Source organism: Perognathus longimembris, chromosome 12 (genome assembly GCF_023159225.1).
Source record: "Perognathus longimembris pacificus isolate PPM17 chromosome 12, ASM2315922v1, whole genome shotgun sequence".
Lineage (NCBI taxonomy): Eukaryota > Metazoa > Chordata > Mammalia > Rodentia > Heteromyidae > Perognathus > Perognathus longimembris.
In genome coordinates, this window is record NC_063172.1 from 8205393 (window position 1) to 8231775 (window position 26383).

General features: G+C 40.8%; 1 protein-coding gene across 3 annotated transcripts in view; it reads left to right on the forward strand.

Annotated features, from left to right (window-relative positions):
* Adcy8 (adenylate cyclase 8) overlaps positions 1-26383 on the forward strand; it is a 178358-nt gene that overhangs the window by 92050 nt on the left and 59925 nt on the right. For 2 of the 3 annotated variants that reach the window (XM_048358470.1, XM_048358471.1), the window contains exons 7-8: positions 2115-2385; positions 16944-17141. In XM_048358470.1, coding sequence (XP_048214427.1) covers positions 2115-2385; positions 16944-17141 — 469 coding nt within the window. The remainder of the gene's footprint in view (positions 1-2114; positions 2386-16943; positions 17142-26383) is intronic. The other variant, XM_048358472.1, reaches the window with a different exon arrangement.

Below are 26383 nucleotides of genomic sequence, written 5' to 3' on the forward strand. Positions count from 1 at the left end.
CTCTGCTAGCAAACACACAATCATATGCTGAAATGAAAACAGCGCTAATTGCTTAATAGCTAAAAGAAAAGCAGGAGGACCTGGATAATTTATCATGTCCCAGTGTACTTTTTTCATCTTTTACCATCCAGTGTGTTTACTTGTAGATGTATAGGCACATTCTAGTTACCACAACTGAGGGAAACCATGAAACCTGTGTTTCTTCAGTTCTGGCTTATTTCATTTAATGTAATTTTCCCCAAGTCTTTCCATTTCCTTACAAATGGTACAATATCATTCTTTCTGATGGAAGAGTAGAATTCCATTGGGTTTATGTACAGTACCACATTGTTTTTAATCCATGATAAATTATACAGGTCTTGGGACATTCGCACAGTGGGACCAAAGGAGGCTATTCTTAGAAGAGGATCAAAAAGGCTTGATGCATATGATCGTGTCAAATAATATTTATCTAAGTCAACTCCAGAAATGGAAACAAGAGGGTGTTTTCCTTTGTTGCCATTTTTGCTTTCTTTACCTTCCCTTGTCTGTCCATTTATCTGTCTTTGGGAGGGTAAGGGGAGCAGAAAAATGGTGAGACAAAGGGTGAACAAGTGCAATGGCTGTACTCTATGACACTATATTGCAAATGAACTCTACAACTAGCGGAGGAGCAGCTTCAGGAGGGAAAAACTTGGAGAGTGTGAGGGTATGGAGACACTGCTCAAAAAGAAATGCGCTCATTGCCTGACCTGTGTAACTATAACCCCTCTGTACATCACCTTTAGAATAACAATAATATATTTTAAAAAAAAATAAAAGCCTGGAGGCCAGTAGTGAAGGAAGCTCAGATAAATGAGCTTTGAAGTTGACAGGGTCAGAGAACGGGTGCAGTAGAGGCACCATTCAGAAACTAAGTGGTCTCAGGTTGTGGGGGAGCGGGGAGTAGAGAGACTGCAGGCAAGAATTCATTGTATATACCACAGAATTGAGAAATACAAGGGAAGAGGTGGGTCAAAGGAGCAGTGAGGATGTTGAAGTAGTGACACAGATCAAGATGCATTGTGCACATAAACTGCTCCATCGAAGGTCAAAAAAAGCAAATACAAAACCTAAAATTAAGATAAATAAGGGAAGGGGTGGGTCGGGAGGGGTGGGGGAGAATGTTAAAAGGAGTGACAGTGATCAAGATACACTGTATTGCTAATCTGCTTTAGTGGATGGCAACTCTACAACTACTTCAAGTCATCTGGTTGAACTAGGCAGTTAGGAAAGCAGAAAAATTCTTCTTCACGAGAAACTACTTGATTCCCACAAAACAAGTTTGCTCCTTAAGGCACTTTTCATTCAAAATAAATGGATTTGAATGATCAGCCACTGTGGCAAACAACTGGACAGAAATGCACAGTTTAACTTGTAAGCTTAGCCAGCTGCCAGCATCTGTGTGGACCAAGCTTGGTCCTCTACTTTTTGTAAGACACATACAGGGACATTTTATTTTTACTGAGATTTCCCTCAAAGGCCTTCAATGTAACTCTGGGGACTTCTAAAACTTAACCTTGTTCTTAAGGTGATTATGGCCCTATTGCAGAAATTAAATATGTGGATGTGAGAAGTGAAATGATAGATTAAGTTCCAGACAATACGGGGACTATTGTTGCATGATAGTTTGACCAATAATTGTTTTGGGGGTGCAAAAGCGCATCACTTGTTCTAATATAGTCAACACCCCGAGGGTGAGGGGAATCAAGGTCCTTTCCATTCTTTGATCCCTGTTCTTTTATTGGTATTAACATATACTAATTATTTCACGGGAGTTTCACTTTGATGCTTCCTTATATGTGACATTTTTTTTAAATTGCTGACAGTCAAAAGAAAAATCAACAGAGACAGTTGGGTGTGATCAGTAAGGCTGGCCAGAGACTGCAACGGCTCTTGGAATAGTCAACATAATCTGGCTCATGGATTTATGCCTGTATGTCCATATTGTTTGAATCCTTACCATCTGGGGGGGGTACACATGTTGTCCTTGAGGATGCATCTTCAGCAGTAAGCCCGTGTGCAGCCCTGATACGGGCTTTGCACAGGGCAAGAAACAGCATGTGATCGGTAACGCAAGTTCTGTATATACACAGGAGGATTCACATCTCCAAAGCCACACTGGATTGCCTCAATGGCGACTATAACGTGGAAGAAGGCCATGGTAAAGAGAGGAATGAGTTCCTGAGGAAGCATAACATAGAGACCTATCTGATTAAGCAGCCTGAAGAGAGTTTGCTGTCCCTGCCTGAAGACATTGTCAAGGAATCAGTGAGTCCTGCAGACCGGAGCAACAGTGGGGCAACCTTCACCGAAGGATCCTGGAGCCCTGAACTTCCCTTTGATAACATCGTGGGGAAACAGAATGTAAGTCCTGTCTCCCTTCCTTTTCCTTCCTCAGCAAATGAATGCCAGAGTGTGCCTGCAAGCAGACATTACAAAGAAAGCCCGTTAGTCGGTAACCATTTCTCCTGTGAGCACTCTAATTGCAAGTGATTAAGCAATCCCTTAGGAATAGAACTAACCTATGGACATAATTTTGGGAGATGGCAGAAATGCCAAAGGGTTTTTTTTTTTACATCCCTTTCTTTGTCTTTTTTCCTTTCTTGAGCTAAAATTTAAGTGTCCTGTAGAGCTGAATTGTAACTTGTATCAAAAAGATCACTCATATTCAAAAAGGTAATCTTGATGTTATTCGAAAAGGTAATCTTGATGTTATTAATTTAAAGGGGGAAATCAAGAGCCTGAGAAGACTTAGTTCTTAGACAACTGGCCCTCAGCACTTGTAAGTTGTCCTCCAAAAGTCAAAATTGAGAAGTCACTATTAACTTGGGAATATAAAAGTAATACCACGTGATATAAAGTTAGGGCAAGTAGGCGCTACAGTGACGCACGATTTTAAAGCCACCCACTGAAGGAGATACCTCTTGAGATTTACATCCTGTATAAAGTACAACCGTGGGCATTCATATATAAGAAATAAATGACTACTAACCAAAGGTAGATCTAGTTATTTCATTGAATATCAGAATCCCACTAAACCCAATGATAATGCTGAGATTCTGAGAAGCCCCAGAAAACGAAAGCTGCTCAAAGTCAATGCTCCACATTGGGAGCATCTGCAGTTCCCCAGCTCTGAGGCGGGCCTTCTCCACCACCACCCTTTAAACGGACCACATAGTGTGGAATATACATTATAAACCATGTGACTCTAGCGTACTTTTTCAATGAAATAACGGAAAAAGCCAATATACGAGAGTGATCTCACAGCTTTCTGATGGGCTTCCAAGCGAGGCAGAAAGGAGAGAACTATGAAGTCACAGAACAGATCAATAGCATGCGGAATTTCACGAAGATATCGAAGGCTAAACGTGCTTATATCCGTAGACTTGAACATTTCTCATTAACTTGTAGATAAGAAACATCTGTCTGCTTAAAGACATTTAAATTGGAAAAGTTTAAAATGCTGAAAGTCTTTCTCTTGCCTCTGCATCTGAAAGATGGTTCTGAGTTTGGGTTGACTGTCCTTTCCTTCCAGCTCTCTGGGATGAAGATTTCACTAGAAAGCCTGCAAGCAGAATCTAGTTCTACATGCCTTGGAAAAAAACTGCTCTTTTCTGAGTGTTTAATTTTCATAAAAAAAATATTATTCCCACACAAGTCACCACTGATTTCAAAGCCTACTTCTTTCCATTCTTGAATTGTTGTGCATGGTACAATTTGCTATTTTATAAAACAATGCCCACATGCTACTGGGAGTGGGTGCATGGCCAGCTGACAGTGTCCTCTCTGCTTCTCTTGCCTATATTTAGCTTGAGCTTGAAGGCTGGTTATTTAGAGAGAAGGAGCGGCGTGCTTCACCCTGAATACCTCAGTAATTGTGCATCATTTTTTCTTTCCTCACTCTTGGTATTTTGTTTTCATTTTCCATTTTGGATAAGTCTCTCCATTTAAGCTAGTTTGGAAGATTGAAAGTATTCCTTAGGATTCTAATCTCACTTGTACCTACACTTGTTACTAATAATTGAGAACCAAGAAGAGAGATACAGCTACTCTATTTCATTTCATAATTGCTTCATCAGGTGAAACTGTATAAGAATCATTGAAGCATTTCTTTGCTGGTTTCCTAAAGATGTTTGCTGGTATCATCAAATGGTGGTTTTAGACTATGGTATATTAGCCAAAGCTCATTGTTCTTAGGGTCTAAATAGATCGTGTGTTTCTTAGGATGCCCGAGCTGTGGCTGGATATAACAAACTGTGATGCCTTTTGCATGAACAGTCTCGATTCATTTTGACTTCTTCAGATTTTAGAGCCAGTGAATGTGTGCTGACATTTGTAAATAACCTCGTGACATTAATAACATTTTTAAATGATTGGACCAATTAAAATGATCAGAGCCACTTAGAGTTCATACGTGTGCTTTGCTCCAAAAGTCAGTTAACCGTGTGCACAATTCTGATACATGACTTTTCCTGGCTGAGCCTACGGGTGCTGAAGCACTCGAGTGAATTCACTCCAGCGAAGCCCAGGCCTTCTGAATGTTTGTATAGAACACAGATTAATATATATATGAATCCTAAACTGGCAATTTTCCAGCTAAACTAGCCAGATGTTCTGTCTCCTATTTATTTACAGTGTGTGCTATGAAATATTTTAATTATACTACATCGCTGTGTCACATTCTGTGCCACATGTACAACAGATGTGCATATAGTGACATTCACTCCTTCACTAAAGATTAACTGAGCATCTAAAGAAGGAAAGGAGAAAGGGAGAGGAAGGACGGAGAACAAAGTAAAGAAACATTTAGAGTTTAAGGCCAGCCAGTATGTTATATGCCTCATGAATTACACTGTTCAGCTCCCATAGTTAGCGTGCTGTCCGGTAAATCGCATGCTTTGACTGAACTTTCTTGAGTGAGTTAGTGAAATGACAGATCAGAGTGGCCCAGGAAGGAGACCAGTGAGGTTTCATATCTTGGACTTTTGCTTGAGGAGCTGGAAGAATAATGGATCTGTGAATTAAAATAAGTGATCTTGGAATGGAATGAGACTGACTGACAGGAGGAGACAAGGATTCGGTCTAGGACCAGCTGGCTTCTGAGAAATCCAGGGAGGACAAGTCAGAAGGTGGCTGCATGCCAGCTTCTGAAAGCTCAGAAGGGAGGACCTAGGCAGGGAAGGTAGATCTGGCCCTCATTATAATTTTAATGCTAACAGAAGCCAAGAGCGACACTGAAATCACTGCAGGGGACACGTGAGGTTCACAAATGAGAAGACACAGGGGAGAAGACCACCAGATGGGAGGTGTCAAGGGAGAAGCAGTGGTTAGAAGAGAATGAGGGAGGGTGACATCATAGGGGGGTGGGACATTTTGAGAATGTGGGATCATCAGCAGAGTCAAGTACAGTCCCGGTGCCATGCAAGAGGAAGGCTTAAAACTGGACATCAGAATCATGTAAAGAACAGCACTAGCCCAAGGAAGGTTTTGGTAACATGGTGAAGTCAGAGGCTAGGTTGTCGTAGTGAATAAGATTAGGCTCCAAGTTTCTGAGAACTCCAACACCATTTGTGGCCCCTCCTCTCTGCTCACTTCAGTGACCTGGAGGACCTCAGAAAGTCACTACATGTCATTTCTGACCCATCTATGAGTTTCCTAGTCCCTGCCTGAAGCACTCTACCTTCCCTGGATTCTGGGCATCTGTCTCCTCTCTCCTCTCTCTGTGGGTTCAAATGCTGAGTCCAGCCAGGCTGGGCATTAGCGTCCAGGATCTTTTGGACACTGCAGATGCTCACAGATGCTCTCTCTGCCCATGGCACGACAACTTGACCTCCTAGACCTAGGCTCAGTCACCATCCTGGCCTCCCAGGTCTTGAGCTTTTGAGTGGAGACGAAGAACATTGATAGACAAGTTCTGTTCACACAGAGGCTAGTGGAATTGCATGTCACACACACACACAAAACCAGGTCAGACATTTCACATATTTGGGAAAGGATGTCCAGGACTTTCAAGGATGATTATTGGAATCACTCAGAATAAGAACAAAATTGACCCTAGTATCTCCAAAACTTTGAGCATGAAAGGAAGACATTTAAAATGGTCCTCATACTAAAAGTTATGTTGTTGATGCCGGTGACACAGTAATTCAAAGGAAGACTTGGTCCCTGTCTTCCAGGAATTTAATTTTAGGAAAGTGGAAACACAAACAATTAACCAAAACATATATACATACATACATATAATATATATATACATACACACACACACACACACACACACACACACACACACACACACATATATATATAATGAAAGAAATAGACTTACAGGACCAGGAAGCAAACAAAATCTCTGCAGAATAGATTATCAGAGAGAGCCTTCCCGAAGATGATGCCAAGTGCTGGAAGGATCTGCATGTAATAACCAGGAGACCAACACTGTAAATAAAGGAGATAGAAGTGTAGTGTATGAGGAGAGTAGAAGACATTTGTGGCTAGTGGATGGTGAGTAGAGAACAAAGGGACATCAGGAAAACCCAAAGCAAGGAGGAACTAAACCTGGAAAACGTGTGGAGTCTGAGGTTTCAAGGGTAGAACGGGATAGAAAGGTTTTACGCAGGGCAATGGCATGATCTGATTTAGAGTTTTAGATTACTTTGTCTGCTTTCTGGAGAATGGACTGTGGGAGGCAAAGTAGAATTAGGAGACAAAACACTTCTAAGCTCAATATAGACCTACCCTATGACCCAGCCATACCACTCCTAGGCATCTATCCTAAACAGCAAAATCCAAGATATCAAAAAGGCATTTGTACTACCATGTTTATCGCGGCACAATTCACAATAGCTAAAATATGGAAACAACCCAGATGTCCCTCCACAGACGAATGGATCCAAAAAATATGGTACTTATACACAATGGAATACTACATAGCGATTAGGAATGGTGAAATATTGTTATTTGCAGGGAAATGGTCGGAACTCGAACAAATAATGTTGAGTGAGACAAGCCTAGAACACAGAAAACAAAGGGGCATGATCTCCCTGATATATGACTGTTAACAAAGGGAGACGGAGAGACAGTAGAGACCAAGTCTGTGAATACTGTATATGTTCTTGATACATTGTATATTGCATATATGTCAACCTGACCTAGACAAGGGATAGAAAAACAGGTTGTAAGATATCATAAGAAATGTACACACTGCCCTACTATGTAACTGCACCCTCTTTGCACAACACCTTGTAAAAAAATTTATGACCAATTAATAAAAAAAAAATAAATAATAAAAAAATAAAAAAATAAATTAAAAAAAAACACTTCTAAAACTCACTATTTACTAGAGGATACCAACTGGGTGAGACTTGTCCATAGCTATAAATTTTACATGAAGGATATTAATAATTTTAACTAGATATTTATCATGGCTGATATCCCAGGAGAGATGAGTCCAGGTTTTCTGAATCTTGTGTACTGTCTCCGTATTGTGTGGAATCATCATCTCGCCACATCCATTTTTCTCATTTTTATTATGACCTCAGAACCTAGACATCTATCTGTTGCTGCTCCCAAACTTGTAAAGAAAAGGTCACATAGAGAAAACTACACACCTAGTACACTCATGTACATTTTAGTCATCTCTACACAACAGAACGACTCAGTTAACTTAAATTTCATATGATCACCGTGAATATCACAAGCACGAATGGAATTCCAACATCCCACACAACAAATAGGAAGCAAATAGGCTTCATTGCTTGGAACACTGGTAACTACCCAAAATTGGTCCAAGGATACCTGGAAAGACCTTTACAAGGGAAAGATGCTTCAGCCCATAATTACAGGAGGAAGGAAGCTGGGAATGAGGGAAGAAAACCAGAAGACAAAACCACTCTGTCATCTTAGCCTAACACAAAACTACTCAACACCAAAGCACAGACTTCTCCACCCAACCACAGCTTAACCTAACCTTCCACACATCCATGCATGCACAAAAATTATCTATTTAGATAGCTAATATCCAATATTATATCTCACACCTAATATTAGATTTCTTATCTCATGTTGGATATTGGTTGCATATACAAAAACTGTCTGAAACATCCAATCCAGTAGTGGATGGATGTTGGTCATAAAAGGCACTGTGCATTTTCAGCGTTTGCTGTTTCAATGCTAAACGATCAAATATCTAATTGTGTATCATCAGTCTCAGGATGCAGAAATTTAGAAGCAAATATTGCCCCATAGGTAATTAGCTTTTAATGACTGTGGCATTGCACCATGGGATGACACATCTGCAGGCTTAGGGCTGAGAACACGAAAGGCTTTGGGAATTTCCCTGCAGCCAGTCTGTTCTCTTCTGGTGTCATCATTTTGTCTAATGATACAACTCCCTAGGCTGCTCTTGGCCCTGACTCTGAAAGTAGCTTCTGAATTTAGCTGGGGGAGACTCACTAGAGGAGTCTGGTTTTTCACACTGTCCAAAAAGGCAAGTGGGGGACTGGGGATATGGCCTAGTGGCAAGAGTGCTTGCCTCGGATACATGAGGCCCTAGGTTCAATTCCCCAGCACCACATATACAGAAAACGGCCAGAAGTGGCGCTGTGGCTCAAGCGGCAGAGTGCTAGCCTTGAGCAAAAGGAAGCCAGGGACAGTGCTCAGGCCCTGAGTCCAAGCCTCAGGACTGGTCAAAAAAAGAAGGCAAGTGGATCTGAAGCCTTCTAAGGAGCATTGAGTAGATTAAGCAGGCAATTTGACCCATTAACTTTGACTCATTATCCTTGCTTTGAGCAAGGTTCCTGGGATAAAGGGAGGTGGAAAAGATAAAGGGAGATACAATTAGGTATCTCCCATAGAATTATGCTTTTTAGATTTCTTTTTAGTTTTTAAGTAGTTGTGCAAAGGAGTTGCCATTTAACAAAGCCGTTTATGAATACAGTATATCTTGATCAACTTTCTCAACTATCCCTCCACTCATGACCTACCCCTTCCCTCACTCTTCTTAATTTTGTGGAATGTATACTGGATTTTTGACTGTGTTCTCCTCTTCATCTGTCCTCCTCTTTCCCCTTGACCCCACCTCACCTCTTTCACTGGCAGACATGGAGTGTGCAGCTTGCCACTACTCTGCATTCAATAACTGACTGAAGCTTTTCTAAATAAACTAGTAAGACTCTTAGCAAGAATTGCTTGAAAATCATAAACTATTCCTTTACTTTCCCTGCACACACAGAGAATCCCCATTGCTCTCCGGTGATGGAATTCCAACCAAAGCAAAAACCCTTGATATTTCTTCATTCCCCCCCCCCTCTTTTTTTGTAGGTAGTTGTACAAAGAGGTCTCAGTTCAACACATCAGTTTATGATAACAGTGAATCTTGATCAACATTCCTTGTTTCATCATTCTCCTCCATCTATTTGCAGACCCCCATCCCCACAAATTACCTAGTTCCATGTTCACCTATATTGAGTATTATGACTGAATTCACCCCTTTCTCTCTCCTTTTGTCTGTCTTCTCCTTCCCAGTAACACATGCTTCATCTTCCTGGAGTTCATTTTCATTCGTTTGTTTGTGTATATATCCATATGACCCTGTGTATGTTTTCATGTATGTTTGTAATTTAGATCTAACTTCCACATCGAAGTGCAATCAGGAATCCTTTGTCTGTCTGAGACTAACAGACTTCACATTTTTCTAGGTCCATCCATGTCCCTGCAAATGACATAGTATTATTTCTCCTGACACAGGAGTAATAGTTCTACACTTGATATTTCTGATGGCCTGAACAGCCTCATCTGCATTATATATGTACGTGCTTTGCTTTCCTTCAGTCCGTAAGGGAAGAAGAAAGGAATGATGATGGTTTATCTTGGGGAACTATAAAGTCCTGAAGGAACTCCTTTCAAAATCCTCCCACTTCTCAAGGGCCCCCAGCTGCTAGTGTGAATTCCTAGTTGTGAATGACTAGATTTCCTAGGGTATCCTTTCACGCTGTGACTTTGGTCACTTTGTAAATGTTAGTCCCTTAAAGAATCTTCCATGCCATGAGATCATTGGAGTTTGGATGCATCAAATATGACACCATCCCAGCCACCCCCATACACACATTAGAGTCCAAACAATGGTGATACTAAACCGCGGACTCTTTTTTACGAGATAAATTCAGAAATGAATGTTGAAGATGATAACAATGTAGAAATGCTAGATTGATTACACATTTCCAAAAGAAAAGTGAGTATTTGGGAGCCTATGGTAACTGAAAGAGGAAACTGAAAGAGGAGGAGGAGGAGGAGGAGGAGGAGGAGGAGGAGGAGGAGGAGGAGGAGGAGGAGGAGGAGGAGGAGGAGGAGGAGGAGGAGGAGGAGGAGGAGGAGGAGGAGGAGGGAGGGAGGGAGGGAGGGAGGGAGGGAGGGAGGGAGGGAGGGAGGGAGGGGAAGGAAGGAAGGAAGGAAGGAAGGAAGGAAGGAAGGAAGGAAGGAAGGAAGGAGGAAGGAAGGAAGGAAGGAAGGAAGGAGAGAGAAAGGAAGGAAGGTAGAAGGAAGGGAGGGAGGAAGGAAAGAGGGAAGGAGGGAAGGAAGGAAGAAAGGGAAAAGAGAGGAAGAAAGGGAAGGGAAGAAAGAGAATGAGAAAGAAGCGAGAGAAGGAGAGAGGGAGATGAGGACAAGGAGGGAGGAAGGGAGGAGAGACAGGGAGGGAGAGAAAGAAGGAAAGAGAGGAAAGAGGAAAAAAAGTTGATGAAACACATTTGAGTGTCGTTCATTTTCTCTTCATCAGACAGGGAACGTCACAATAGTCTTCACTCTCTCACTACCTTGCTTATGGGGAAGGGTTGTTTTGTTTTGTTTTTTTTAACAAGCTCTATTGCTATAAGAATGAAAGAGTTATATTGAGGCTCTGGGAGATCCTATACAGATATTTTCCAAGGAGTCACCTTGATGCCACTTTATGCCTTTTTTTTTTTTACCATGAATTATTACTCGTATTTAAGTAAATTTCTGCTCTCCATCCCTCCAAACACAGGCTCATTTTTTCTCCCTGAGTTTCTGAATGCAAGCCATTGCAGGCTAGATCACCTCTAGACCTTCCCGAGGAATTAGCTTTCTTAAAAATGAATGAATGATAATTATCAATGTTGATGAATATGTAAATTAGAGGGAGTCAATTATTCAGCTATATACATAACATCACTGTACCATGTAATTATGTGTAATTATAAATTGTCATAAATGAACACAAAACAACTTGAGTTTTTAAATAAGGACCCTTCTCCTTTGAAGATTGGATATGGATTTGAACCAAGGATAGTAGAAAGGAATTGGTCTCCCATGCAGATGAGATGCTCTTCTTCGGGCTAACTGTTATTTCTGTGTGCTATGGGATGGCAAAGTTGCCAAGGAGCCACAAAGTAAGGTCTCTGACTTTACCACAACTCGGTCCTACAAATGGTGAGCTTGAGATGAAGCCTCAGAGAAGGTTAAGTCAGGCCCAATAAATGGTGCCCTGAAAAGATGGCAAACATGGTCTGAAAATCAGTTAAGGAAGCCATTGTCCCTCCTAGCCCAGACTAGAACTTGAAACAGAAACAGACGGATAGGGAGAGTAGAGCCCCTCTCCGCATACAAGAAGGAAGTTCACAGAGATGACCCAAGCATGCCCGGCATCCTCCCTAGGTTCTTTCCAAATAGTCAATGAGCTGGTCCATACCGTGGGAACTCAGTCACAATTCTCTGGGGCCAGATCTGAAGGCGCCCATGATCATCCCCCTAGGGAACTAAAAAATGATAATGCCTATTCATGAATGACTTGAACCTTCTGCAAACCTGCTCATGGAAAACCCTTAAGCTGAAGCATCATGGTAACATGGTAATGGAGAAGGCAGGCTCAAGACTCCAAAAGTCCAAGTGGGACCTTGCATTGGAAAGCATCCTAAGTTGTGGATTCTTGCTCTTGGCTGGAATACCAGCTGGCATGGTAGTACCTTTGACCTCATGCTGGGCCACAACTCCTGGTTGGACTGAACACTCATCATAGACTACATTTTACTTAATAGAGTTTCACAAATGAAAGATTTTTAAATTGAGGGTCCATTTGAGAGAGAGGAGGAAAAAGTAAGGGACTTCTGGTAGCAAAAGAACAGAAACAATGGCAAGAAATACTCTTCCTATGAATACATCCAATCTTTCAACTTATTCATTGGAAGCTGGGAATGGAGCAAGCAAGAGCTGTAGAGCAGTTTTTCCTCAAAGGCATTCCATGTAACATGGAGCATAGAAGCAACTCAAAACAAGGAGGCTTTGTGGTAAAGAAAAAGGTTTACACAATACAGATTTTCCTTTATGCGAGTCCTAGGGCTTGAACTCCGGGCCTGGGTGCTGTCCTTGAGCCTCTTTGTGCTTTACCACTTGAGCCAGAGCACCACTTCTGTCATTTTCTGAGTGGTTTATTCGAGATGAAGAGTCTCACGTTTTTTCCTGCCTGGGCTGACTTCAAACTTCAGTCCTATATCTCAGGCTCCTGAGTAGCTAGGACAGTACAGATTTTTTAAATCTTAGTTTTGTGGAACTTAACAGTGTCTTTGTCTGAGTAATGAGTGTGAGATTTCAACAGAGAACACAGGAAATTGTTCAACTGTGCCAATGAAACAAACCAAAGAGACCAAGTCTGTCTCTCTCCTTTTTCTAAGACCCAGTCTCTTGTCTCAAGGAGACCAAGGAAGGAAAACAATAAACCAATCATAGATCTACACTTTCTAAACTAACTTGTCTTCAGATCCTTTCATAATGACATATTCTGTCACTCTTGTTTCTTAGAAGACATTTTTGGGGAAAGAGTGAGTCAAGATGATCTGTGCCCTCCAGCACTAAACCCACGTGAGCTGACTGCTACCTCTTGGGATTCTGTAGCAGGTAGCTTGATATTAGGCTATGTGATCCATAAACTCCTGAAGAACGTTTGGTCTTAATAAAACTGAATGCATTCAGCTAGAACACTTTCTACCTGAAACCCAATTAAGAATTTATTGGTTATGACAGGCTGTTGGGTGAACAGGAAAGTTTATGACCATACATGAAGTGATGGAACATACTGGAAAAAATAGGGTTTCAGCAGGTACATAGATACAAGGCAAAGCCCAAAGAGGACTCTTTATGTCATTAAAAAAAATGTTGTGCTTAGAGGATCCATGATCTTCCTGGCCTGATCAATGCAACTTACAAAGGGCTAGCCACACTCTGTCCTTGCAATGTACACTAGTCCTCCTAGACTCTCACTCAAGACTCTGTCTGCAGAAACCAGGCTGCAGAAAGGACTGTGGTTCTCATCCTGGCTTTCATTTTCCTGTACACCTGGTAGGGAAGAAGTAATTTCTGATGTGCTTAAGAGCAGCTATTTTGTGAAGAAACTCTACATTTGAGGTGAACCCATCCAAAACCTTTGACATTTCTGCTGCTCCATGCTGAGCTCTCAAAGAGCTCAGGCAAATAAGCAGCCTTATTTATAACATTATTTGTTTATAACATTACAATAATATGTCACATTCTATTCGATGTATAAACATCAAATAGGTATAAAATTTATACTCTACTCCAAATAATGTATGTAAATAATTATACATATTGTTATTGTGTGTATAATTAGGCATTGAGATATATATTTAATATGTATATTCATTTATATTTGTATAGAATACATATATATTCTCATGACATTTGCCATTTCCTTCCATTTCAGCCACTTGTTTTACTTATTTTCTGTCCAATTGTTTACACGAATGAACCACTTTAGCAGTTTGGATGTCCATTTAAAACCTCTACAAATAACATTTGAAAAAATAAGCAATTATTTTAACCCGATACCAATCTAGCTCACACTAATACTATAACTCTTAAAATGGAAAAGTTCTATTCAATTAAAAATAGCTCCTAACAGTATGACTCTATATAGGCAAAGAAGATATGTTATATGTTTATTTGTATTGCTTACAAATAAATCATTGTGAAGATACTGGCACCTGGATTTCTGATGTTGGCAGAATTATCCCTTATCCCAGAAAGATAAACACTGACCAATCTTACTCTTCACTGATGAAGCGTAGGACAGTACAGAAAGTCCCCAAACTACAGTTACCCCAAGATCATCTACCCTCTGCACTAGTGTTTTTACAATGCTCTCTTTCCTAACTTGTATCTGGTCTCTTCTTGAATACCTGTGTCCAGAAAGGATAAAATAAGTACTAGAGGGATTGTTGGTCAAATAACACCTATCATTAAATGTCATGTGGAATTAACAAGCAAAATGGTAGAAGGAGAGTTGAGTCTATTCTCAGTAACATGAGGAATAAAAACAAGTGCTTGGACAGGGAAAGACTTTTCCATGTGTTTTTGATAAGATGATGAAAGGAAGATAAAGGGAAGAAGGAAGATTCCACATTCATTCCCCCTCGAAGCAAGCACACCGTCAGCCATTAGAATGTGGTGACTAGTGGGGAAGCCCTGAAAGGAGGTTCCATTGCCTTACAGAACCAGCCAATGGCAGCAAGACATCCTTCTCTGAATGCACACCTGCTCAGGCAGCCAGGAAGTGGTGTCGCTCCTCATTCACAAGTATCTCCTACAGACTAGCATCTGTCCCTGATGACATTTCCGCAGTCCACCTCTATCCAGAAAAATAAAAGGCAAAGTCAAGAATGATTCATTCAACTGAATACATTCAATGTGAAAGATTGCCTTTAACTTGGAGATGATGTCATTCTGGTTAGAAAAAGATAGACTCCCTCTTATGAAATAATGTTCCTGTTTTAGAGCTGTCATGATGGTCACTGCTGCTGCTATAGAGCCGCTGCTGCTACTACTGTGCTTTATATAAATCAGTCCCCCAAAGTACTTTTGAAACTTCCTTGCTATGGGAAATAATCTTAGAGCCACTGACAGCAAAAGGAACTAATAGGATGGATGAGGCCAGCTTAATTCAAAGCCTAGACACTATTAAAAATTAAAATTACAGAATGTGTTAGAAGTGCCTGACTGATATGCGTGGATATTGCTGGTGTTCGGCTTCAGGGGTATGCCCAGGCAAGGGCACCCTGAGCCTGCCCCTCCCCTCCAACAACACTAAGTACTTGCCATTTTTCAAACTGTGTGGAAAGAATTTCTACCCAAGGAACCATGGGAAATCCACTGTGTTGCTGCCAGCCAGGCTTCCTTGGCTTCCTGGGATGCCGCAGAATCACATGGATTCCCAAGGGCTCTAGCCCTCCGGCCCTGCATAGATCCAACTGTCCAATTTTCTGCAACATTGGTCCCTGCATCCTCTCCACTACAGCCTTCTTGCCTCTCAGCCTGCCATGCCTCCCATTAACATCTGTCTTTTTCTCCGTTGTAGTCTCCTTGGTACTCAGAGCCTGTATCCACTGTTTCAATCACCTAGGAGCGTACATTTTTGCCTTACCATATGGGTACATTCGATTTGACTCTGTCCTTTATCCTAGGGCAGGACAAGAGCTTTCAGTTCATTGTACTGGTGATGAGGCCTTGCTATGGGATTATTGTTCTAGAGATCTCCAAGTTAGAATACAATGGCAGTTCTCAGGAAGATTAAAAGGAGTGTCTAACATTACCATGGGAAAGATCTTTATTTCTGGAACCCAATACTTGAAAGGGGTCCTAGCTCCTGACGCCAGCTCTGGCCTTGGATTCGGTGGATCTGGTTTGGCTCCCCATGAGCTCACGGCCTTGACACAGGAAGCCATCAACCCATGAAGAGCTGGGGCAGGAGGATCTCCTGAGTCCTTCCTCACTGCTCACCGTGCTGCCTCAGTCCTGACATTCTAAACCTAGCCAAGCTGAGAGGCTGGCAAGGACAAAGCCAATGTGGCTTTGGGTGTACACTGAGGAAGAGTTTTTCTCTTCCTCACTGTACAGGTGCATTGCATCCTCTACCTGTCCTCCAGGAAACCCCTCAGGCAATAGTATGGGCTTCTCGGCCCCTATATCCCTTCAGGTCTGACTGAACCTGACTTCGATTGGAACTGTGACTGCACATTGCATTTGGCTGTGTCAACCAGGTGATTTTTTTTTTATCACTAGCTGTTGAATCACCAGGAAACAAAGTCTTAAAGCCAAACCTGGTATGTCCTCAGCAGCCAATGCAATCTCTAGATCTGTGTCTCCGCACCTGATTGCAAGCCATGAGGGTTGTGCTTTTCTGCACCTCATGCTGCATAACTCTGGAAGACAGCAGGAGACTGGAATTGCTTGCATTTATTTATTTTTTTTGCCTAAAGGAAATGATACACATATATCTATATGAACATATAGATATATAACGGTCTATGAGGTGGTGAGACATATTTGTGAAGAGTAAAGCCTTAACAATATTTGTCTGATTTAAAGAGCACACAGCCTGGCACATCTAACTGTCTGTCTTGAGGAATGATTACTAAGAAAATGCACGCCACAAGACACCCCCCAGGTCCCACCACCGTTCACTGAAAGACCACCCAAGAATATAGAATCTACTTGGTTGGGGATGATCCTTTTTTTTTTTTTTCCTTTGGTGGGCTTTTCAAATATATGGCCTTCCTGTTACTTCTTTGGTTCTCTTTCTCGCATTCCCCTGGAATGTGCCTAGAGAAAGAGTCATGACTAACATTTCTAAGGCAACGATTGTCCAAATGCCTCAACCAAAGAGGTTCCGTGCACCTACCAGGAGGGAAGGGGAGCTGTTTCCCCTAAGGTGAGCTTTTGCCAATTTGTGTTTCTCCGAAGCAAATGCTAACTTGATCCTATGCCCCAGGTTTCATGGAATATAACTGCATGGAATGCTATTACTATTTGCAATGCAACATGATCTAAAAACATTGCATTTCTTTTTTATCCAAAGGGGACTAGCAGGTTTATTGTGTTTGCATGTGCTTTCCCTCTAGACTCTGGCTGCTCTAACAAGAAATTCAATAAATCTGCTTCCAAACCATCTTGCACAAGCTTTGCATGTCCAGTCTGGGCCTGAGGAAATTAACAAGAGAATAGAACATACCATCGACTTGCGGAGTGGCGATAAATTGAGAAGAGAGCATATCAAGCCATTCTCACTGATGTTTAAAGACTCCAGCCTGGAGCACAAGGTAGAGCTAACTCTCCACGGTGGCTCTTTTTCTGAAATCAAATTATTATCAATGTTCGTGGGACTGGAAAGAGCACCTAAGAGCTGTGGTTTCGGTGTCTTTGTTGTTGGTTTGGTTTGATACTGTCTTTTCTTATTGCACTTGAAAACCAGGACTAGACTGAAGGTCATAAGAACAGATGCTAGCTGGTTAAAGAGAATCTTTGTTTTGTGCTTTAAGAACGAGATGCCTAAAAGAACAGAGTCCTTAACTTAGTAAACAACCAAAATTATGTCTACTCTGAGATTATTAAGACAGTGGGCCTTGATACCCATCTGTGTGAGTTTACATAAGATATGAGAACACTCAATAACCCCATGTAAGTGTTGAGCACATCCTTCTTAGATTTTATACAGCTGTTAGTCAATTTTCCCCATGGCCTGCGGGTTCAAAGCCTCCTGATCCAGGTCTAGTAGAGAGGTAAGAAGTTATACAGTCACCATGGGGTTCTCATTCCAACCCTGCTGCTTGTAAGCTATGCAACGTTGATAACTGAACTAACCACACAGAACACAAATTCCTTTCTGTCCAATGGGGAAGAGGAATGTGTCTCCCTCGCAGGTGATTATGGAAGGCTTCGGGGCCGTGCCTTGTTTAGGTGACACATACAATTATGGCACCCATCACCATATTGATGATTTTCTTCCATTGCCTTCTCCCTCCTCCACTCTGAACTCTAAGGGGGATGGGGCGGGTGAGAAAGGAAGAGACCCCATTCCTGGTTAATGGGGCTTTTTCTTTAGCACTGATGAAAGCAGACAGAGTTCCTTGACTGAGCACAGGAGGTGTTTGGCATCTGCAGGAGCCTGGGGCAAGAACAGCAGGGAGTTTGAAAGCAAATTTCAGGGGTTTGATCCAATGCTCTGTAAAGCTCCAGTGAGCAATTCTTTCCTGAGTTTGCCCAGCTGCCTGAGAGATTCTGCTCACCTCAGTTTGGAGAATTCACACTTCTGTGCACATACACCGTTCCCAATGAGTTTCTGTGATAACTACCTACAGATTGCACATTCCAAATTTAATACCTTCCCTTACAATTCCCAGTTCAAATTGCATTGTGTCTATGTAGCAACCAAACAGGAGGAAAAGAAACATTTTGCCTTATTCAGTGCCCAACAAAGTAGCAGATGTGCTTTTCTTATTCACAATATAATTAAAGGTTTAAGGTCCAAATGAAATGCATTTTCTTTCCTGGATACCAAGTAGGAGAAGCCAAGGTTATAGCAATGAGCAGGGTGACTTTACAAAGAACCTTCACAATTAGCCTGTGTTGATTCAAAGCTAGATAACTCTTTTGTTCATTTGGCTAAAAAATGTACTTACTTCTTTAATGACCTAACTACTAGACACAATGATTCTGGTGTGATTTACGTAATTAAGAAGGTCCACTTCTAGTATAGACTCTTGAGGGCCAAGCAAGAATAGCCCTACACGAGGCAGGGTGTGTCTGGGGCTGATTTCTGTGACCAGGAGAGGCTCCCGCAGGAGAATCAGAGGGCTGCACTGGGGAAGGGGCATGGATTTTCCCATTGACAGGCTATCCAGGTGCCACCTAGAGTGTGTTCTGCATTCCACATGTCCCTTCGTGGTGAGGATAATGGGAACATCAGAAAACATTCAGTGTCCCCATCATGTCCCAGAGACATTCCTCTCCCCTGAGGAGAGGGTCCCCTGAGACCCTCTCGAGCAACAAGTCTGCTGTTGAGTACAGAATATAGAATAAGTTAATGTCAACTGGGTACTGAGCACACAGCACTATTTCTTTGACCCAAGTAACAGAACAAAAGTACATATTATTATTAGCTTTGTCTTATACTCCACAAGAAGAAACATAGAGAGATAATTCTGAAACCTGTCCAAAAAGCCTGGGGTTGACTCCACTGTAACACTAAAGCCAGCCCTTGTCATTCACATTATTGCCTCTGCCCACAGCCTTCCGAACGGGCTCTCCCCAGCTCCTGCATGAAAAAGAGCATTCTTTCCAGCTTCATCTTTCCCTTTTTGAACTTTGGCCAAAGGAATGGGCTGGAGGAAGAAGTAAAGTAGGAGAAAGTCTTAAATTAGATGAGTAAAAGCAAGCCTCTCAAACCACAGTATTCTAAACTCAGAAAAGAGTGCCAGAATGCAGCTGCTCCTTGGTGTAACGCACATGCATTTTTGCACCCTCCAAGAAATATTGTTAGCCCACTAACAAAGAGAAACCAAAGCCTCCACAGGTTGAGCAGAAGTAGACAGCTCAAAATCCAATTACCTTCTTTCCTTGACTTGTAGGAGCCATTGACTGAGATGTTCTATCTTGTATGCAGCATTCAGAAAGAAAATTAATCTGATAGAAGTGAAAGAGAACACACGAAAACACGCACACGCACACACACATGCATGCACATGCACGCACACGCACATGCACACTAAGGTGGGCTTACCTGAGGCTACACCCTCAAGGTAAGAATGAACAGGAAAGAAATGTCCACTATCCACAGGCAGCAAGAAACCCCGGATGCACCCTGGTATTCATTGCACTTAGGAACAAAGCTCCTCAGCATTTCAACTCCCAGATAGACTCTGCATAGGTTTCTAGACTGAAATATACATACCAAATGTTGTAATAATAGTACTCATCATCATCATCGTCGTCGTTGTCGTCGTCATCATCATCATCATCATCATCATCATCATCATCATCATCATCGTAATAGGCCTTAAGCAGAGAATTTAATTTAAATTGGGACTGGGTTGATATTGCCACCTGGTGACCAGTTCAGGCCATCACTGGAAAGAGCTTGTGGTTCTAAGACTCCGTTGACTTACAGAGACATTCTGACTCCAGAAATGTGAATATGCACAGTTTTTAATCAAAAATTGCCCATATTAATTGAAAAGGTACGTCTTAGAATGCTGGGTGTACATACAGTACTTAGAACTCCAAATTCTCCTCTTGTCCCTCCGGGCCTACTCTGCTGCTTTGGAGTAAGTGTGAGCTATAAAACTTGTTTTTTAAAGAAAAAAATGGAAATAGAAGCAATGATTACACCCTTGCAAAGTTACATGCAGTGGAAAAGACTTCATTCTATTTGACCAAAAAGAAGAAATATGAGTAAGAACTTGCTTGCCTCCGTACAAGTGAATACACACAAAATTCCATCGGAATATATAGACATTTTAGGATGGATCTTAACAATAACGTGTCAAAATCAAACCATATCAATGAGGATGAGATGTCCCTCCTTCTTTTGACATTCATCTTTCTGCTAGATTTTTGAAATTTCTTCTAGAAGAAGCCTCCTTTTACCCTTTTGACATATTGAAACAATAAACTTTCTTTGTCCCCGACCAATAGTTTTCAAACTTGAGAATAACCAAGGATCTTGCTCAAAATGAAATTATCTGGTCCCCAAGGTTCTGGTTTTGCAAAGGGGTCCTGCATTCCAAGCCTCTGCCTTTGTCCTTGGCTGACAAGGAGGATTGGGTCACTCACTTCCTCTACCTCTGTAGAGATCAGATCATGTCAGAGGTCCCTAGCTCCATACTTGAAACAGCACAGCCATTGACAGTCCTGGAAAGGATGTCTGTAAGGCTCACAATGGACCAAAGGAAAACCAGATGTTGGTTCAAATCTTTCTTTGGAAATGAAAGCAGATACAGTGGCTCTTGGTTAATTTGCAGAACTAGATATCGACAGCTTGGTATCTTTCTGTCACACAAAAGACAGCTCTATCCACCTGCAGTCTCTGCATGCTGTGTTGGTCTTTGTAAAATGACAGAAAAAATAGAGTATAGATTTACTTGCTGAGTAGACATGACTTGAACACAATGCCTGCCATTTTCTAGCTGGGAGATGGGGGAGCAAAGGACTTGATCTCATTCAGATGTGACGACCACCTGCCCCCAAGAGGTTTGGTGTGAACTTTATGTTGTTGTTGTTGTTGTTGTTGTTGTTTTGGCCAGTCCTGGACCTTGGACTCAGGGCCTGAGCACTGTCCTTGGCTTCTTTTTGCTCAGGGCTAGCACTCTGCCAATTGAGCCACAGCACCACTTCTGGCCGTTTTCTATATATGTGGTGCTGGGGAATCGAACCCAGGGCTTCATGTATAGGAGGCAAGCTCTCTTGCCACTAGGCCATATCCCCAGCCCTGGTGTGAACTTTAGATGACACAATATTCATATAATAGATGTTTAAGTAAGTGCAATACTCTTGTGTTTTGAAATAAACTACTTCATTAAAAGTAGTGGGAAAAGAGAGACCTTAATGCATTTTAGAGCCTAGGGTACCAGGTCTCAAACCTTTATGCAGCATATCTGGTGGAGCTTGTTATCATTGGGAAAGTCATCCCCAATGCCTTCAGATCATTCAAACAGAGGTAGTAACCACCCCTGAGATATGCTTACTTAGTTAGGTAAGCATCATTTGCTTGTATTTTTTTCTAAATGTAGATTAGTCAATATTCCCTATCATAGCCATGTTCCAAACCAGATAAGGAAAAAAATGGGCTTGCTAAAAGCATTCGGTCTTTAATCATTTAGTCTTCCTTCAGATAAAGACGAGAGAACCGAGGATTTTCATATGATTTTATACATGGGTTTCTTTATGCTCCTGCAAGAGGAGACTTGCCAGCCTCACGACCTGTGGTTTCTAGGGAGGCTATTTGGCATGGCTCAGAACATTTGCTCTCCTGCTTGTGCTGTCCTGGGAAGCCCACCAGACACCATATGTATGCTGCAGGAAGACAGCAAGCCATGGCCCCTGCTCCCTCACACTTGCATTTCCCTTTGTGATCTTGAAACTTCCTTTCTGAACATGGGAATCCATGAACTGCAGATGAAATGTGGTTGATCCTTGGAAAGTGCCTCAGAGGTTACAGGCAATCACAACATACTCTCAATAGTTTTTGTTTGTTAACTCACTAAATCAATTTCTTCTCCACAATCCCCTGTGAAGTAGGGGATATTACTGTTTTTCACATGAGGAAGCTGTGGAGCATTTGGAAAGCATTTCCAAGACTCACACTTGTAGAAGGCAGCAGATCTGGGATGCAGTCTCTTTCAATTCTGTACTGTGCAAGCCCTTATAATGCACAATATTCCCTGGAAACTTTATCCTTTCCATAGAGCCCGTCTTCCATGCAGTTAGGAATACATTAAGGATGCAGCCAGAGGAGACTACGAGAGAAGCTGTATATCAATTCATGTAGCAAATATCTTAGAGGAAGTCAAAAAGCAAAGTGAAAGACATGATCATTTCTCTTTTTCTCTCTGACCTTACACATATTCACACATAAATGCATGCACACATATTTTCACATAGGCACACACATATACAAATAATCCATCACACATTCCTGGAAGTACCCAGGACTGTGATAAAGGCAAGATAACACCAAGACAATTCTATCATCCTAGCTATCCATGGTCTGAAAACCAAGTAAGTGAGTAAACACAGGAGACACCTTTGTTCTCATGACTGTGTGGACAGAAATGTAGTTGGATCCTTGAACTAAATCTGAGCTGTTTGTCCAAAAGATGGCAGATTAATGTAAACAGTCAAGGAGTTCGCTATGAGGCTACATAGTTTGAGAAGACAGTCAAACTATATATATATATGTATATGTATATATTTATATGTATATATATGTGTGTGTATATATATATGTCAGACTAAAGGGAGTTTGTGTTTTAAATATAAATCAGCCATCCATTTTGCACATTTCTGATTAATGATTGCTATGAATCAAGTTCATACTGAATATTTTCAAAACATCCATTTGATGTTACCGTCTTCTGTCACATAAAAGCTAGAATTTGTCCCAAGACAATCTAGATGGTCCTTTTACTGAGTACAACCCATTCTTGTCTCTATTCAAAATTCTTTTCTGTTTGCTTCTTTATAAAGAAAACCAAAAGTTAAATGGAAGCCTTTAAGAGTCCAGTAAACAATGTATCACAAACTTTGAAAGGGTCTTCCCATGAATTCTAATTTGGCTCAGAATATGAATATGATAATAAAGGAGAAACTTGGAAAAGAACAAAGGCAAATGAAGGAACTTTTTGATGAGTTAAGATACCTTGCTCTCTGGGATTGGGTAATGAGAAAATGCACAAATTCTTGTCTTTGAAACATTCAGATATTATTAAGATACTCTTTTTATTCAAGTGCAGAAAGATGAGAACTTGAACTAAATTTCTCAGATGTTCTACATTTTTCCAAATCAAATATTTTCTGGTCATTTTCATGTTCTTGTTTTTAGGCTTACTTTTAAAGGAATTATTCTGTTTCAATGTCAAACTTCTCTTAAGATTTTATTGCCCTGGAAAGTGCTAAAACTGAGTATTCAGGTCTTCTTTAAGTATGAAGAAGAGATTTTAAAGAGGCTCAGGGAAGAAATCCATTGCTTATTCAAACAGCAGCATAATGAGATTCCTTTACATTCTACATATTACCTTGTAAAATTGCTGCCATTTCCACCAATCTCAAAATGATCCTAAGGGTCATTTCACTTGTATCTTTCTATCAGACCAATTATACAGCTCTCCTCCCATAAAACCAGCAATTTTAGTCAGAAATACCAACCTTACAGAGGTCTAAAATAGAAATACAGAATGATGATGGTTTCAATCCAAAGTTCACTGGCCCAATCTTTGAAATAATTCTAATGCTCTCTATATATTAACATGCATCATGCCTATCATCATCTACAACCTTTCAAAAGGTTTTTCAATAAAGAACACAGAAAAGTAGTTGCCACTCCTTGGCCTTACCTTGGCTTTGGAAACTGTTCTACCTAGCTTATCTACCAAGAAAGCGTATAATATTTCAAAATGTGTTATCTATCATCAGGGGCATGGTTCTGCCCACCTGTTCATCCGAGATATATGTCAACATGTTTCCTTGTAAATCAACTAAGCATGAAGAAATCCACTTTCGTTCTAAGGTTAGACTACTTGGAAAGAAGTATGGGAGAAGGGAGATTCCACAAATTCAGCTGTCACTCATAGAATTACTCTGGCAATTGATTGCACTAGACATCAAAATAGAAAACACAGTTTAATCCATAAACTCAAACACATTGGCAAATTTCATGCTCACTCTTTTATTGCAATTGGGCCTGTTAACCAAATATACTTAATTTCAATATGATATGATATGACATTGCCATACTATATAATGCATGAATTTAACAGGAGGACAGCAGTTAAATTCCCTCACTCACACAAAATGAACAGATTAAACAAGACTCTATTTTATGTTAATCAACATTAATTTATACTAATGAAAGATGTGCCAGAAAGTTCTCCTTTTTCAAGCTAAATGTATCCAAAGATGTAATAGTCACTAAAAGGATTTGAGCCTGAATTAATGGCCTATTTCAAAGCACTATTATTGAGTGATATTTGTATTAATAAAAGTTGGGCCAGGGAGACAAATTCAAACCACTCCACTTACAAGACTTTGTATTATCACACATGACTTGACTAGGTATGCCGTCTAGTTATAGTGTTGCTAAATAGCCATAATGGAAGCATCTGCCACATTTTGTAGTGATGTAAGGATTCCTTCAGCATCTGTTAGCTTATAGTTGAAAGTTGGGTCCAGGAGTGTGGGGTGATTTTCCTCTACCTCATGGAGGAAGACTCGTCAGGACCCCTTCAGGTAGAAGCAATGAAGAGGATGAAAGATTCTTTCTACCACTTCTGAGTCTAATTACTGCTCTTTCTCTGTGGAAGGAGGAACCAGAATAAATTTTACCTTCAAACTACCTGACTTCAGCGTTTCACTTTCCTTGTGGCAGATCTAGAACCCACTCACCTTTCTGGCTCTAGCTTCAATTCTGAAAATAACTTTTGAGAGAACTCAGGGCCAACATTTCAAACATGAGAAACAAATAGAATGAAAGTTCTTCCTGCATTGTGTCCACAGAGGAAAGTTCAAGTCCAACTTCATTAAATCAACTCAGATTTCATTTCTGAAATTAATTTATAGTCCTTCAGACTGTGGTTCCTCTCCTGTTTCATTCAAATAAAACCCACAGATTTCTTTGGTTTTCTTCCTTGATGCCAATTCACCCATTAAATCAGGCCTAAGGAATAGGGATCTTTCTTTCATAGTATACTGTGCTGAGAATACATTGATCAATTATGGAAATTCAACAGTGTCATTTTATTAAACTAATTAATGGGATGATACTGAAGACTATACTTTGCCCAGAGACTGATTCATTTTTATTCCAGCCAAGATTTTACATAGATCTAAATTTTTTTGATGTTCTTTTTTCTGTACCATAAATTACATCACTGAAATGTATCAAGAAACATTGTTAGGTACACTATGAGCAAGGCCCTTACCCAGACTGGAGTAAAATCCCAGCCCACAGTACACCAGTGAAATCTCCCACTCTGGAGTCAGAGTCTTTAGATCCCACACTTAGCATCTGTGGACCTGTACCTTGAGCTTGTCGTTACCCTTGTCCTCAGCTTACTTATTACCTTTGTCCTCAGCTTATTTATCTACAAAATAGGAGTATAATAAGATGGATTTCCTCAGTGACAAATGGGATCAGCCATGTAAAGCATGTGGGATAACACCCGGTTTGTACTAGACACAACTCATTATTATTCAAAAATGTTAAATTAGATGGTGACCTTTCCAATACATCAACCTAAACTCTAGAGACTGAAAACAATAATATTCAAAATTAGAATTTAAGATTTCAAAAGATGTTTTATAATTCATTCCAAGTAACTTGCCTTTTTTGTTTTGTTTTTGTTTTTGGTGTGTGTGTGTGTGTATGTGTGTGTGTGTGTGTGTATGTCACACCCACCAGTCTTAGGGCTTGAACTCAGGGCCTGTTCCTGAGCTTTTGTGCTCAAGATTTTTGTGCTCCTTTTCTTGCCTTAAAAGAACTGTACTCAAAGCTAGTTCTCTACCACTTTGAGATGCAGCTTCATTTCTGGCTTTTTAGCATTTGAAACTAAGTCTCATAGACTTTCCTGACCAGGCTGGCTTTGAACCATGAGTCCCAGATCTCAGCCTCCTGAGTAGGATTACAGGCATAAACTATTGATGCCTAGTTAACTTGTCCTTTTAATTTGTATGAGTTTTTATTATAATTGGCTTAGCTACTGCCTTGGCCATTTCCTGCCCATAATCAGCAGTCTCCTGGGAGGAATGTAACTACAATCAAGAGATATGCTTTATTTTCTGAACTTTGCCA